This window comes from Lissotriton vulgaris, chromosome 3_1, assembly GCF_964263255.1.
Source record: "Lissotriton vulgaris chromosome 3_1, aLisVul1.2, whole genome shotgun sequence".
Classification (NCBI taxonomy): Eukaryota; Metazoa; Chordata; class Amphibia; order Caudata; family Salamandridae; genus Lissotriton; species Lissotriton vulgaris.
In genome coordinates, this window is record NC_141689.1 from 315,771,977 (window position 1) to 315,786,991 (window position 15,015).

The window sequence follows — 15,015 nt, forward strand, 5'->3', positions numbered from 1 at the left end:
AATAAATGATCCTATCTTACCCTGGAGATGAGTGATGTCTTTCAAAGAAAATGATAAATGGATGGAGGTGAAAAGGAAAGTCAATTTGGGAAGAATAGTCATTTTAATAAGATTAACTCGGCCATAAATGTTTAGTGGCAGATTACCCCATCTTATTAATGTTTTAGTAATATCTTTAACCACAGTCTGCCAACTAATTATTGGTATGTTCTTTAAATCTTGAGTTAAGTAAATTCCCAAGTATCGCATTTTTTGTTTCACACCCTGTATAGGGATATTATTATTCCACCCCATTATCTCGGTTTTCTCCTTATTAATTTGGTAGCCTGACAGTTTTCCAAATTCTTCTGATAAGTAAAATAGCCTGGGTATAGCTTCAGAATGATTGGAGGTATACAGGAGGAGATCATCCGCATACAAAGCAGTTTTTAACATCATGTTACCCATCTTAAAAGGTTGAATTATATTGTCATCTCTAATGCCACAAACAAAAGGCTCCATATAGACATCAAACAAAAGAGGTGATAAGGGACAACCCTGTCTGGTACCTCGAGATATATCGAACTAATCAGATAATACCTCATTTACCAAACCTTTTGCCATTGGATTATGATACAATGATTTAATACCCTTAATGAATATTAGAGGGAACCCAAATGCTGTCATTGTAGCCCATAGATACTTCCAATTACCCTGATCGAAGGCCTTGGCCGCGTCTATCGCGACCATTGCTAACGGAAGATCTTTATCTTTAGCGTAGTCGATGGCCCCTATCGCTTGAAAAGTTCGTTCATTTAGTTGTCTCCCTGGGATAAAACCTCTTTGATCAGTGTGGATTATAGTTTTTATTATCTTCGCGAGTCTTGTTGCGAATATCCCGGAATATAGTTTCATATCCGAATTTAAGAGAGAAATTGGCCTGTACGACTATCTTCTTGGGGTTTTTGTTAGGTTTTGCTATGAGCGTTATTGTGGCTTCGGCCCAGGAAGGGGGAATACAGTAACCATGAGTTAGTAAAAGATTAAAGAGTGTGATAAGTGAGGGTAATAACTGATCTATATAATCCAGATAAATCTCGACCGGAAGCCCATCTGAGCCTGCCGCTTTCCCCCGCTTCATTTTCTTTAGTTGGTTTAATATTTCTCCTTCTGTTATCTCGCTTTCTAGATATCTTTTATCCAATTCAGAAATTTGAGGTAAATTTTTCAGGAGCAACCAGGTTTCTATACCATCTAACTTAGGGTCTTTATCTTCTGTATAAAGGCCTCTCATGAAGCTCCTGGCTTCGTCTCTGATATCGGCGTCTGCCTCAATCAGGTCACCTGTCTCTCTTTGTAATAAGACTGATGCTGTTCCTAGTTCTTTCCTCTCTAGATTTCCAAGCTAGGAGGGCTCCACATTTTTTGCCATATTCAAAGTTCTTTAATCTGCTGGTATCCCATTTTTCTTTAATAATTTTCTCATCACAGACTTTAAGCTGAAGTTGTAACTCTATAAGCTCCTTCTCTAAGAGGTGAACCCTCTCAGAGTTTGATAATATTGCGTTTTGTAGCTCAAGATCTTTTCTAGTTATTGCCGCCAGATCTTCCCTCCTCTCACTTTTTATAACCTTTCTTTTATGAGCCATTAAGGAACGCAAAACCCCTCTCAAAAAAGCCTTATAAGCTTCCCAAACTACCTGGGGGGTAGAGGTGCCTGAATTTATTGTGAAAAATTCTGTGGTTTTTTCTTTAACTGCTCTTTTTACCTGGTCGTCTAATAGAAGTGACCTCTCCAAGGTCCCTTGTTTTTAAAGGGCTCAAGTTCAGTATAATTTCAATTTCCAAGACTGGGTGATCTGACATCCCAACGGGTGTGAAAGAAAGATAGTTAATGTCTGTGAGGAGATGCTGATCCACTAGAAAGTGATCAATCCTGGAGTAATTTTTATATTTCTTACTGTAAAAAGTAAATCCCCGTGAGGATCTATATTTCTTCCTATATACGTCCAAAAGGCTGAAATCTTTCATTATACCTCCTAAGGTAGCGAGTGATTTAGTGGGAGCGTGGTACTTAGCTTTGGAGGTTCTATCTAATTTCTGGTCAAAAACCAAAAACAATTTTTAACTTTGAAATATTTGCAGTTCGCATCTAATATATGAAGCAATTTAATAACATATTTCCAAGCAGTAAATCTATGCAAGGATATTTATGGCATTACAAGGAACACATGCACAGTGGCAATGCCATTTATAAACGGTAAAAAGCACAGTCCACTGTCTTAGAATAGTATTCCCTGGTGAGATTTCTTTCAAAGCTTTGGCGGGTGTTTAAACTACACCCAGCTGATAAGCCCATAATAAGGGCGAAACCAGTCCTGGGTTACTTATGTTCCGGTTCAGGGAGGACGTGGCTTGAAAGTTCAGGCGGGACTGTTCCCACTGCAGCAGAGTCTAGACTGATTTGCAGATAGGCAGGTCCGAACTGGGGTGGCATAGTATGCAAAATAACGATGGTCTGAGATGCGGCTCAAGTAATTACCAGTGGCTGAGATTAATTCAAGCATTCCATTCTTCACTTTTGTATGCTTTAGGGTGCTTAAGTAGCGCTCTTGCCCATTATGGTTTGTTGAACTTGTAAAATTGCTGTAAGAATATAAGGGATGGAAAATGCAAGTTAAACTTTCAAAATTGATAGCACGGTTTCAACTTAACTTGTCATTCTACTCTAGGTTAATTTTAGATCTGTAGAATTTTTCCCTTTGGGTGTCATCTCTGTTCTGAGCATTCGAATCTACAGGTTCAGAATGTGTAGTTACCTGTTCAAAAGGATGGAGTTTAGCAATATCCTAAACATATTTTCTCAGAATTAATCCATATTGTTATAATAAAAGAATAATGTCCTTTATAAATTACCTGTGAATCTTTTTTGCTTAAATCAGCATCTCCTGCCAACGTGACTGAAGTGTTTTCGTGGTTTTCATTGGTGGGTGTGTAATATCCATTTCCGTATTTCTCTATAGACCCATATTCGAACAGTTCATTTTTCACCAGAGGCCTGGTTTCCTGTGTGTCGTTTGTCAGAGGCGTTTCAGGGATGCTCCACAAATGAATTGCAAGAGATCCCACAAACACTAGCGTTGTTATAAAGAACATGACCTGAAACTCAGACCCCATCAGAGATCCCAGAAAGGTTGGTTCCCAATCAATGGCACCAGTGGCATATCCTAGAGCTCCGCCAAGCCCTACAAAACAGAAATAGACATTTAAAACATGGCACACCATCTTTAAATATGTAACCAGTATTAAGATTACTAGAACAACAAGTCAAACATTTCCCACTAGACAGAATTAAATAATCCTTACATGGATGTTGGGACGGCAATGTCCCCTGCTTAGCGAGCAGGTTTGTATACTTGACTTGAGTTTCGGGCTGCAAGTAAAACTGGTAACCAGTCTTCTATTTCGGGCTTGACAGCACAGAGATTTACCATGTGCTCAGAGGTCTAGGTCTGTCTGTGACAATGTGAGGACCAGGACCTGTCTTGCGGCCTTGAGAGCTTCAGCAAGTCTGCCCTGAAGTAGGCAGCGGGCTTCTGTCCATGCACTGGATCTATCATATTAAGTGACTATTTTCCTGTGATCGAGTGCATGCCCTCCACTGACCCCACTCACATAAAGTTCTGCGATGGTGTGAATCACATAATTCTGTGTTGATATCCTATGGAGAGAGGGAGGGAGAGAAGGAGGTGGTGATGGAGAAATGGAGCGAGGAAGAAAGAGACACATAGTGAGGTCCATTTTGAATGCCCATGGATTAGCATGATACAAGTTGAAGCATGAAAACAGCTTCCCCCAGAAAATGGAGGTGTATCACCTGCAGTCCTGTGGCTGGAGGGTGGAGAACTAGACGAAGTGAATGTGAAGACAGGACTCCCTTTAGAAATCCAGGAGGGTCTTGTTAGACTTCTGAATAGTTTTTCCTAATTATCCCATTTGGTAGAAGGGAGAGGGAAAAGGAGAGACTATAATTTCTATTGCACAAGGTGAGGGCGTTTCTAGGCGGGTCTGCTCTTTTTTCTGTCTCTTATTGATGCTTTGGAGGGCTTGTTTTCGATACTTCTGTCTGGAGCTATCCCCACTGGTAGCTGCTCTGAGAGCCACCACGTTGCACAAAGGCTGTGTCTGGAAAGCAGACTAGAAAGGACATTTGAAAAAGAGCAAACTCAAAATTATTCTGAAACCTCATTCAGTGGCTCTAAGTCCACAGACCGGAAGACATTTATAAAAGTGTGATCCAACCCACCCCACATTGTCATGAAGAACTTGAAACTGGAACAAAGAAGGGAGTCCTCTGCAGAGCACTTGAAGGACTGGTAGGTGACCAGACTGAGTGTATACCTGACAACCAGTGTCCAGAGGTAAATGGACATCACTTGAAATCTGCACCTTCATCTGGAGGAGCCGATGGTCTCCCTAAAAGCCTGCTGCCTGCTGAGAGACGGATAGGGTGCGCTGGACTGCAGGAGGAAAGACTAGTCAAGAGGTGAGCCCCTAATATTCGCTGAGTGGGAAAATCCAAACAGAGATAGTGAGCAACTACCAGAGAGCGGGTTAGGAGCAGTTGAGATCAGCCCGGAAGCTAAATCAGCCGAACTAGCATCTCTCAAGACCCAGGCTACAAAGATTGCATGCAACTGTTGAAGACATGAAGCTGCAGAAAAAAGCCACTGGACAAAGACTGCCAATACCTCCACATCTCTGGTGATCCTGCCACCGAGGCACCAACAACTCCAAAGTCATCCCTGGAGCAAGACTGCTGCACTCGTCTGACCCAGTCTGTTGACGTACCGGTCACAAATCAAACTTCTGAAAGCAGGGAGAACAGGGCTGCAGATGGTGTACAAATGAGAGCCTGAATTACAGGCAGAACCCTGCTGCACCAACTAAGACTTTTAAATGCGAACACTGCTCTGAGGGAAAAGCAAATTGAAGATGCATATATGACTTGGGGTGACTGAATCTGTGCCTAGCCAATGACGTGTTGCTGATAAGATGCCAGGGATCACTAAAGAACTCTGTTAGCAGGGGCCGTGTAGTGCTTAACTTGAACAGGATTTAGGGAACAACTAGAACAGACACTCTGCCTAAGAATTACTTTGTATAGTGCAATAAGTAACTAGTATGTACACAACAGTCCTAGATGTGGTACCTTTTACATTAGAATCATAAAGATCTTGCGAATTAGGGGTATCAGGTTTCTTTAATTTTTATTCAGCATAGTAAAAAAGACATAACAAAATGAGTTCACACATAAAAAAAACTACACACATCCTGAGCTGCACACGTACACTCTTTCAAACAGACAAGCAGACACTGACTTCTACATACTCAAACATTCCATCACAATAATAATACATAACAATTTGCAATACAGTCTTGTGGTACAAACACAAAGTTAACATCAACATAAGCGCATCAGACAAAGTATGCTGATACATAACATCCAAAGTTGGTAAATTGTCATAATACAGCACAAGTACAATCCATATTGAGTTTGGTTCTCCAAGGAAACAATTGCCAACAATGGGAGTAGAGTTACTTCAGCACCGAAGCGCGTTTCGGTGTTAGACCCTAATTCGGGTCACACCTACTTCAGGGCGACAAGGTCATGTGCAAGCAGAGGAGGAAGGCCTACAAAGCCAAATGTACAATATAAACATGGACATATTTAGATCGAAGTAAGATAAGGTGCACATTTTTATACATCCCTATATATTCTCAAAAGGTAACAGAAGGGTACCCATTAGGCGGACTGAAACGCAAGGATATCTGAATACTATACTTAAAACCCGGGGGAGTAGCACACTGAGTAGGAAATAGAAGAAAATAATTTTTAAAAAGTGCACCAACTAGAGATAAGCTCAATTTAAGGATGCCAGCGAAGAAAAAGATGGTCACCAAATAAAAGGCACCGCCGTGACTGATAGCTGTGAATATCACAAGAATATTCCAAAAGTGAGCGTGACAATCAGAGGAGACCCAATAGTAATAAATGTGCCAGAAAATTGAAAGCACGAAAGAGAGAAAGAATTAGCCAGCGTGGTAAAGAATGGCTAAGTGGACGCTAAGGTATACTATACCTAGGTTATAATGCCAGGACGGCAGTCAGTCTCATGGAGAGACAAATGATACATAAAATATATGAACATAGGCTTCAAGTGTGCAGTCAACACGGTGAATATGATCTAAAAGCATACATAACAGATAAGAAAACAAAAAATAGATTAAAAGAATAGATAATCATAACATACAGACTGTTAAAATATCCCAAGATGAAGTGAGAAAACAAAAATGGAAGATCACAACCTACCCAGAAAATGGAGGGCCTAAACGTATCTTCAAGATGCCAGAACCTGCCCGTACTGTATTCCCTACCATGTACTCCATTCTCCCAACTAGACAGTGTAGTAGCATTATCTGATTAAAGTACTTTCACTGATCCGGACAACCATGGGTTGTCGAGTTCTGAGTTCTTGACCCCCCACACCCATTGACATTATCTCGCTGAAAACCCTGTAACTGCTTGCCTTGAGAGTCAAGTGCTTAAAGGGTTGTCCAATTTTCAGAGCCACATAGTACAACTGATTCTAGGCCATCAGTGGCATAAACCTCAACCTGCATGGCTGGTGCTCTGTAGCCCCTGCCTGCCCTCTGCCCCCTCCACCCATGAATGCTGTCTAGCAATGGAAAATCTCCATTACAGTGCTCAATCATGAGCAGAAACATTTGCAAAATAGTAGATCATTCGAGCAAAAACTAATTTTAGTAAGCTGGATTTTAGATGATTCAGACTGAAAATAGGATATCCCTATAAATGTGATATTAAGTTGCACCAACTAGTGTAGAATAATAGTTTACCTAGAAGTAATACTGAAAGGTATATTTAGTTAACTAGATTGATAAAGAGAGAAAAAATCCCTCATCCTTGACATGAGCTACAGCGAGAAACTGTTTTACAGCGGAAGACTGCCTAAACTCTTATGGCAGTTGTTATAGTCACTAAAAAGGCAACCTTCCTTTGCTAGCAATCGTATATCCATCTTCTGCAAAGGTTTGAATGATGGTGCTATTAGTTTCTGGCGAACTAGGTTAAATTTCCATGAGGAAGAATCTTTCTTGAGATGCTCTCTGAAACTACTGGAACCCTGAACAAAAATGGATTGAGATCTACAGATCCAGGTGCTGGATCTGCAAATTCCATGAGAAAAAATTAATTTAAAATGTTTAAACTCTGGGAGGACGGAGTCCACCCCATAAGGGTATGGGGATTAGGTTATGCTCACCATGCCGATCTTACATGTCCATCATATTTCTTCAAGGATTGAAGACTGAGACCCCAAGTCTGAGTTCAGTAATGTCTGCTACAACATTTTCTCTCAGTGTTATGGCAGGCAAACAGAACCTTTTTGTTCCACCGATCCTTCGTAGGCTCGATGGATCCCGCACAGCGGCAGGAGAAAAAGCTCCTACAGCCAAATCTTGGGCCCACTGGTATCCATAGATCTTTAACTGGTGAAATATACTCCATCTATTTCTAAAATTAATGCCTTCATGCCCAACCCAAGCCCCTCTTTTAAAGGTAGTTTCCAGAAATTTATTAAAACGATTTACTCCAAATTAAAGCACATTTCTTGAGAATGTCCTAACTTCTAGGATAATTTGGTGTAATTCAATTCAGAAGTTTTTTTCTATATTGAAGAGCAAACTTCCTATGGGAATTAAAATAGCAAATATTACATTTAAGACCCCATTTTTCTTGTCTCCCACTAAACGGATCTGCAAGAAACTAGCCAAGAGGACTCAAAATGGATGAACATATTAAGAAAGCAAAAAATGAAATAGATAGATTATGCAGTCTTCATACATCTAAACTTCTCATTCCTTCATGGAAAACAACCCACAGTTCTTGCAACTCTGTCTCTGTAACTTATATTTGTTTAACAAAGTGTTCCAAGTAGCTCACAGTTTGTTTTCTTTCACAATGACTGGAGTTCTAAATACCTCTCCTAATTTGAAAACGGTCCACCACCAATAAATCATAAATGCTGACCTCTTCAAAGAGAACCATGAATTTGAATACCTGAACTGCAGCAACACTGTAGCACAACTGCATAGCACGGAGGACATGGAACACAAATGCTACAAGATGGCCGCCAATATGAGAATTTAAAGATTCCTAGAAAATGCAGTTACCTTACAAAGGTCTGTGGAGTAATAGATTCTCTACAAATGCGGAGCCTTTCCCCAGGCAGTGTTATCATTCAATGACTAGTGGCAACCTTTCTTTCCTTCAAATGAACTTGGCATGAGCAGCTTTTATAACATCCCTGCACCTGTCGAACCTTGACATTAGGACAGGCCTCTTCTGTAGACTTCAGTATTACCCAAAATGGAGCTGCGATGTCATTCAAACTTAGGGGTCGATTATGATGGCGGACGGACCTGCATCCGTCCGCCACCCCCGAATGTCCATTCCTCATTAAATCAAAAATATGACAGATGTCTTGATAGAACAAATCGTCATCACTAATACAACAGTTGGTAAGGAAACAGACAAAGTAGTGCAGCAGTATTGTGGCAGACTCCATCACAGATCACCAGCCAGTGATTTTCCCCCCGTCAATATCAGGCGCAGCCGATCTATTGGGGCTAAGGGGCCACACCCCCCCACCTTTTTCCCCTTTATGAACAGTGTTGTCAGTCTGAACAAAGGTCAGCCTGACTGACACTGTTAATTTTCAGGTCAGGCAGCCAGGAGCCAGACATGCGCCAGGCTCCTGGCTGCCCAAGGTGAACTTTGCTAGGCTCAGCAAGGCACAGCCCCTGTTGGCGTGACCTCCTACGCTCAGCTAAGGTCCCTACCCTCAGTGACGAGGAGTAGCGTCACTGATTGCCTCACACGAGAGCACTTCAGTTTTAGGCCCTGAAGCGCCCTGGGTCGAGTGTCAATCAATGACACTTATCACAGAGCGGGCTGGGGTCAGCAGTCTCACTGACCCTATCCCACTCTGTGATGATCTACGGTCAGCTAATGAGGGAAGGCAGCAGTCCCGAACCTCCTAGGACCGCCGAGGCAGAGCTGCAGGTAACTGTGTGGGATTTTGTTTTAATTAATGTTTGGTGCATGCATGAGTTTATGTTTGAATGTTTTGTACTGAGTGTTGTAAATGCATGCATTTTTGGGTGCGCGTGTGTGAATGCATGGCTGTGAATGTATATGTGCGTCCTGTCTGCCTCTCTCCCACCTGAACTTACCATCCGCCACTGGTCAATATCACAAAATGAAAGCCACTGCAGAACCCAGTACAATCAAAGATGAAATGTACATGAACAAATATGTATTTTTTTTTTTTTTTAAAAAGCTTTTAAAATCCACAATTGATGCAGTGACCAAGATCCCTCATAAACAAACAGTTTATTTAAACTCTAAAAGTTTTAACCCTTAAAACTGAGCAGATCGGGGAAAGTTTGTTCTGAGTGCAGCAGGTTGAAAACCTGAGCGACGTGCTTTTTGCACCGCATGCTTGGTTGATTTACATATCATGCACGACCTTTGCAGTGAAATATGTTAAAGATTTTCAAAGGTATTATTTTTTCTCAAACTGCATATGGTAGAGACATGCTACACTCCCATGAGACATGCAAGTATCCATTTAATTGTGTTGTCGTTGAGTTTTTGCACCAGGAGTTGTTGACTCTAAAGGTTTTATACCACATTAGGTTTACTAGGAACGGTGCAGAGCTTTTTGGGCACTAGATATGGAAATTTCAAAAGTAACATTTTTGTGACTAGGTTTTCTCCTGATCACTTACCCATGCAGTACACCTCAAAAACACAAGTAAAACACTTCCGTCTAAATGTATGTACATAGCATATTGCGATTCTGAAATAGAGATGTTTACCGACTACCTATTTTGGAATCGCAAAATGCTATGCATGTCGTAATCGCTAAATATTTTGCGATTCCTTAATATTACCCTATAGGGATTCGGTAAATAGCAAATCGCTATTAGGTAATATGACTCCATTCATTCCAATTGGCCTACAGGCCCATAGGAATGAATGGTATTGCATTTGCTAATTCACGATGACCAAAAAGGTAATCGCAAATTAGAAAATGCAAAGCCAATGGTGCCCGGTGGCCTAAGGTCCCCCTGAAGCACTCCCAAATTTAAAATAGTGCACATGTAAAGCACACACACGACCTGCTGGCATGTGTGCACAACATGGTACTTTGAAAAAAAAAAACTTTTGTTCCATTTTTCAACATTTGCACATGGTTACCATCAACTTGAAATTGATGGTAATTAGCGTTTCCTAAATGCACCGTTCACATTAGGGAAGACTTCCTACATGTGCATTAGGGATTTACAAATTGCGATTCCCTATTTGAATACGCAATTTAGGTAATTGCAAAAAATTGCAATTACCCAAATTGCGAATTCACAGCCTTTCAGACATTAGGAAAGGCCTTTTTCCATTTGCAAACGGACCAATTCTGTAAATCGGCCCGTTTGCAAGCTGAAAAAGGCTTGATACATCTGGCCCTAGATCTCAAAACTTTTTTAGTGATAAGCTAGTTCTGTTAAAGGCATAAGCTAACAGCACATTTTACAGTATTTTATTATGAAAGCCGTTGCATGCTGTTTCTTTGTTTGTGTCCAATTGTTCGTAGTTGCTTTTTATTAAAAAGACAAAAATACCCATCAATGCTAGAAAACTGACGGAGCTGTGAGAACTAGTTACATTGAAAATCACCAGGAATTATAGGTATAGATGAGAAATCTGTTCATATTAATTTTTATGCTATATAATTTTTATAGTACTTTCATTTTCTACATTGATTATACACTACTACCGAGTCAATAAGAAGTTGTCTTTTTTGGTGAGTGGTCTCATGGAAAGGGTGGAGGGGGTCCAGATAAGAGAAGAAAAAAGGACTGGATAGAGATGATGGAGCAACAGCTTCTTAACCACTGGGATTCTTTGAGGTAGCATTTCATTCTATTGTTTTCATGTTTTGACAAATTACACTAATGTCTCTATGAAGAAACTACTTCTTTATTAACAAAAAAATGTACCATAGGAAGTGAGAGTTTATCTGTGTCATTTGTGGGTCCTGCTGCAAGTCTTTGCTGTTTAACTCAGCAGCACTTTGCCTTCTGAGACGAGTAGTTTATTTTTTGGTTCAGCATCAGCGCACATGCGCTGTCTGCACAACCTGCTGTAATCACTCTACGGAGTGTAATTTCACTTGCTGCTTGCCATTGGTCAACTTCTACATCACTTTTATTTCCCGATTCCTTATTGGTCGGTGCTTTCGATACAACATTTCCATTTTGAAGCCAGGAGCACCGGCCAACAACTGTTTCCCTACACTGTAGGTCTGTTGGAATAGAAATGATTTCGTTTATGTATTATCATATGTAAGTTAGCATTTGTGGCATCATTTTCTATTTGGGCGCCATTTTAAATCATGATCGGAACTAATCCTTTGTTATTTTAAAAAAAGGCCTCTGTTGAGTTGAGTTTCGACAAGGCTGAGTTCTGCTTCAATAATGGATACACTGTCCTTATTAGAGCGTATCTTACCCAATAGATAGAGGCCTATCCCACTGGTCTAGTGGCAGGCACGGACAGAGTGACCTTGGGTAGTAGATCGTATGTGCCTGGCCTCAGAATGAAAATTTATTTTCTGTACTTTATTGTTTAGCTGCATCTGCTTGGAAAATTCCATTTTGGGCGTGCCTTCATGGATTCTGAAATGTACATAATGTATCTCTATGTTCGCTGAGGTCAGTGCCCTCTGAGCAGTCCTAGCGACTAGGCAGACAGGGCTCCGCTCTGAGTTTACTTTGAATAAAAAGTTATCGGTTTGTATTCTCTACTATCTGACCTACTTTTCATTTGGTATGGAAGGCTAAGAGGTGGTCATTATTCACCCAGAAGACCCTAATCTGGCCACTCCCTTCAGGTCTATATGTATTTCTTCGGGGACTACCTATTTTTTTTATTTACTATGGCGTCCCCTTCACTCACAGGTATGCACATACGTTTTGTGTACACGGGCTCCGCACTTTGTTTCAGCAGGGGCCCGCCTTCATATGTATACACATTACATGCTTCGGAGCAGGGGGTTCAATCAACACATTAGATAAAGGGATAATCCTTCAGCTGCACTTTATTTTACTTTATATTGCAAGGCGTGGTTTGCACAAGTTCATTTTTTAATAACTTTAAACTATTCTGCGCAGCGCCCATTTCACAAGCGCTGTGCTTTCAGCTGCAAAGCTCAATCTCCCTCGAGGGTCTCCTCCCTCTCACCACCGAAAACAGGCTGCCTATTTAACTCTCCTCCCACCACTGATGCCGGGTTAAGGAGTTTTGATCATTAACCGGGCTCGGACTCTCCCCGGATCACCCTTTACGTTTTGCTTGCAGCTTGGACGCTGCATTTCTCCATAGAGTGCCCTCCTGCCACCACCAAAAACAGGCTCCCTATTTAATGCAACCCCCACCCCTGCTGCTGGGTTAAAGAGACTGCACTATCATCACCAGCCAGGCTCTGCCTCTCCCAGGATCACTTCTACAGCCACAAGAGCCACAGTAACCAGCCGCTGAGCCGGTCTCAGACCTGCCCACCTCCCCTCTTCCCCTGCATCAGCTGATCAGCAGCCCACAACACCAGAAAGAGGTGTTTCAGACAGGAACTCCAGACTCGGTGCAGTAAATATTTGATTGACACCATGCGGTTTGTTTCTTTTTTTATTTTATTTTGTTTGTTTTTGCTTACTAATAACCGGCATTCTTTATTTTTTCGCTCCCTGCGGTATAACTAAAGAAACTTTGGGCAGAGTTTTCTTTAACAAAGGCAAACAAATACGTGGTTTAATCCCACCCATACTAGCCCTTTAAAAAACAATCCGGATTTATATTTTGGATATTGGCATCTGCTTATTGCACGCAACGTTGCAGACATTCCAAGTACGCGGTACTGGCTTTTCAGTTGAAGCCCAAGTGAACCAATTGTTTGTTAAGTGTCCGGCCGGATGAAATTCACAGATGCATCTTTCTTTCTTTAGAAGCCTCTGCCATTTCCGTAGTTTTTCGACTTCCACAGTTTTGCTTTCCTAACAAAATGCAGCAATTTTCCAAAATACGATTTATTTTCTATATATACAATGAAGTAGAAATGTTCTAATCTCAGGCTCTCCTTAAACTTGTCTGTTATCGGCACTGCGTGGATGGTAGTCTCCTCAAATGCACTGTACTGCCTAAAAAATATATATAATTTCCTACTGTGCTGTATTAATCTCGTCTTTAAGGGCTTCATTCCAGTAGCCTACACATGTGAACTTGCCCTTCAGTGCATTTGCCCTTTGAAGTAAAATCATGTGATTTTAGAACTCCTTGAAGTGAGCTATGCGCCATATGATCACACAGCTGGTAAAGGAAACGAGAGGTCCAGCTATTGGCATTGTACATAACGATTTTTATTTTTGTTTTAATAAACCTGTGAGCTTGCACCACTTGCAGGTTTTCAAAACACATAAATAAAAGGCATTTTCATTTACAATGCCAATAGCTCAAACTCTTGCAAATGCGAGACCTATTGCATTGCAAATGCTCGTTTGCTATAGCAAGTATGATTTAGGAGTACCAGTATGTAAGATTATGTTGCTGTTATGACAGCCATAGATCATTTATAGCAATATCTGAAACCTTCCTTCTGACAATGCCTTGGTGGGGTATGCAGGTAGGGACTTCTGTAAATTCCTCCTTTAATTCTTGCATATACTTTTATTTTGGAGACTGCATGTTTGTAACAATGACTAAATACACCAAGCTACCTTCAAAAGGTTTTAATACAGTTGCTTTCAGGGTTGGTCAATGAAAGCATTATACATATGGTGATTAAAATTTGATTTTTTTTTGTATCTGTGGCTTGCAGGCGTGGGACTCTGGGTAAATTACATTTTTCCAGTATCCACTTGGGCAGACAGAAAAACTGCTCTCTGTGCCCGTATGCAGCAACAAACCACAGATCGCTGATAAATTCTCAGCCATCCACATTGTAGGACTGCCACCGCTTTTCTGACTGGCTACCCGGCAGTCAAGCAAAACTGTCTAAACAGAGGAGTTCTCTGATAAGTTTAAAGGAAGAAAATCACGATTACTGAAGCAATCATGCCTAGCATTGTGGGCAATTGTCCTTCTGGGCCAATCCTTTAAAATTTTAGCCCTATATATATTTGGAGGACTTTCTATTAGAACTGGCTAAATGCAAGTCTTGCTCTCGACTAGACCAGTGCCCACCTGACATTCTATTTTATGGTAAACCCCATCTTAAATTATTTAACGAATGTTTCTATTGACTCTGCCCTAGTTCCTAAATGCTGGAAGCAGGAGAGCCTAACAAATGATGACCGCAAGAGTCTGAGAAATTATAGGCCAGTCTGTTTTGCCAGCGTTAGTAAAAATACTGGAGAAACTGTCAATAGGCAACTGACAAATTGTAAATTGTTGTGTCTTGTAAAGCGCACTGCTACCCGGAGGCCTCGTAGCGCTATAGACCGCTGGGGAACCCGTCCTGGCTTTCCCTGTGAGATAGTCCCTCCTGGGGGTCTCCAAGGTGAAACCAGGCATCCCCGGCGTTTGTGTGGGGCCGTTGTGGAGATGAGGCAAGCTAATGCCCAGAGTTGCCGAGTGTGCTCCCTGGTCGGAGTAGGCACCGATGCGAGAATTATCAGTCCGCTGATCCTGGTCCAAGACCCTGCCGCGTCGGGAATCGAACCCTGGTCCCGGGCCGTTCTCTGCACTCGGGTCTGCCGCCTCTAACCAGTGAGCCACACCTCTCCACCATTTCTAGAATCTAATTGTCTCTTACACAACTCCTAATTTAGCTTAATAGCTGGTTCAATCAATCAATCACTGAACTTGTAAAGTGCACTATTCACACATGAGGGTCTCAA

At 41.4% G+C, this 15,015-nt stretch overlaps 1 protein-coding gene across 1 annotated transcript in view; it reads right to left on the reverse strand.

Annotated features, from left to right (window-relative positions):
* The window catches only part of SLC45A2 (solute carrier family 45 member 2), a 232,821-nt gene that overhangs the window by 139,993 nt on the left and 77,813 nt on the right, over positions 1-15,015 (reverse strand). Inside the window, exon 3 of the mRNA XM_086962926.1 lies at positions 2,896-3,224. Within this exon, the coding sequence (XP_086819052.1) occupies positions 2,896-3,224 (329 nt within the window). The remainder of the gene's footprint in view (positions 1-2,895; positions 3,225-15,015) is intronic.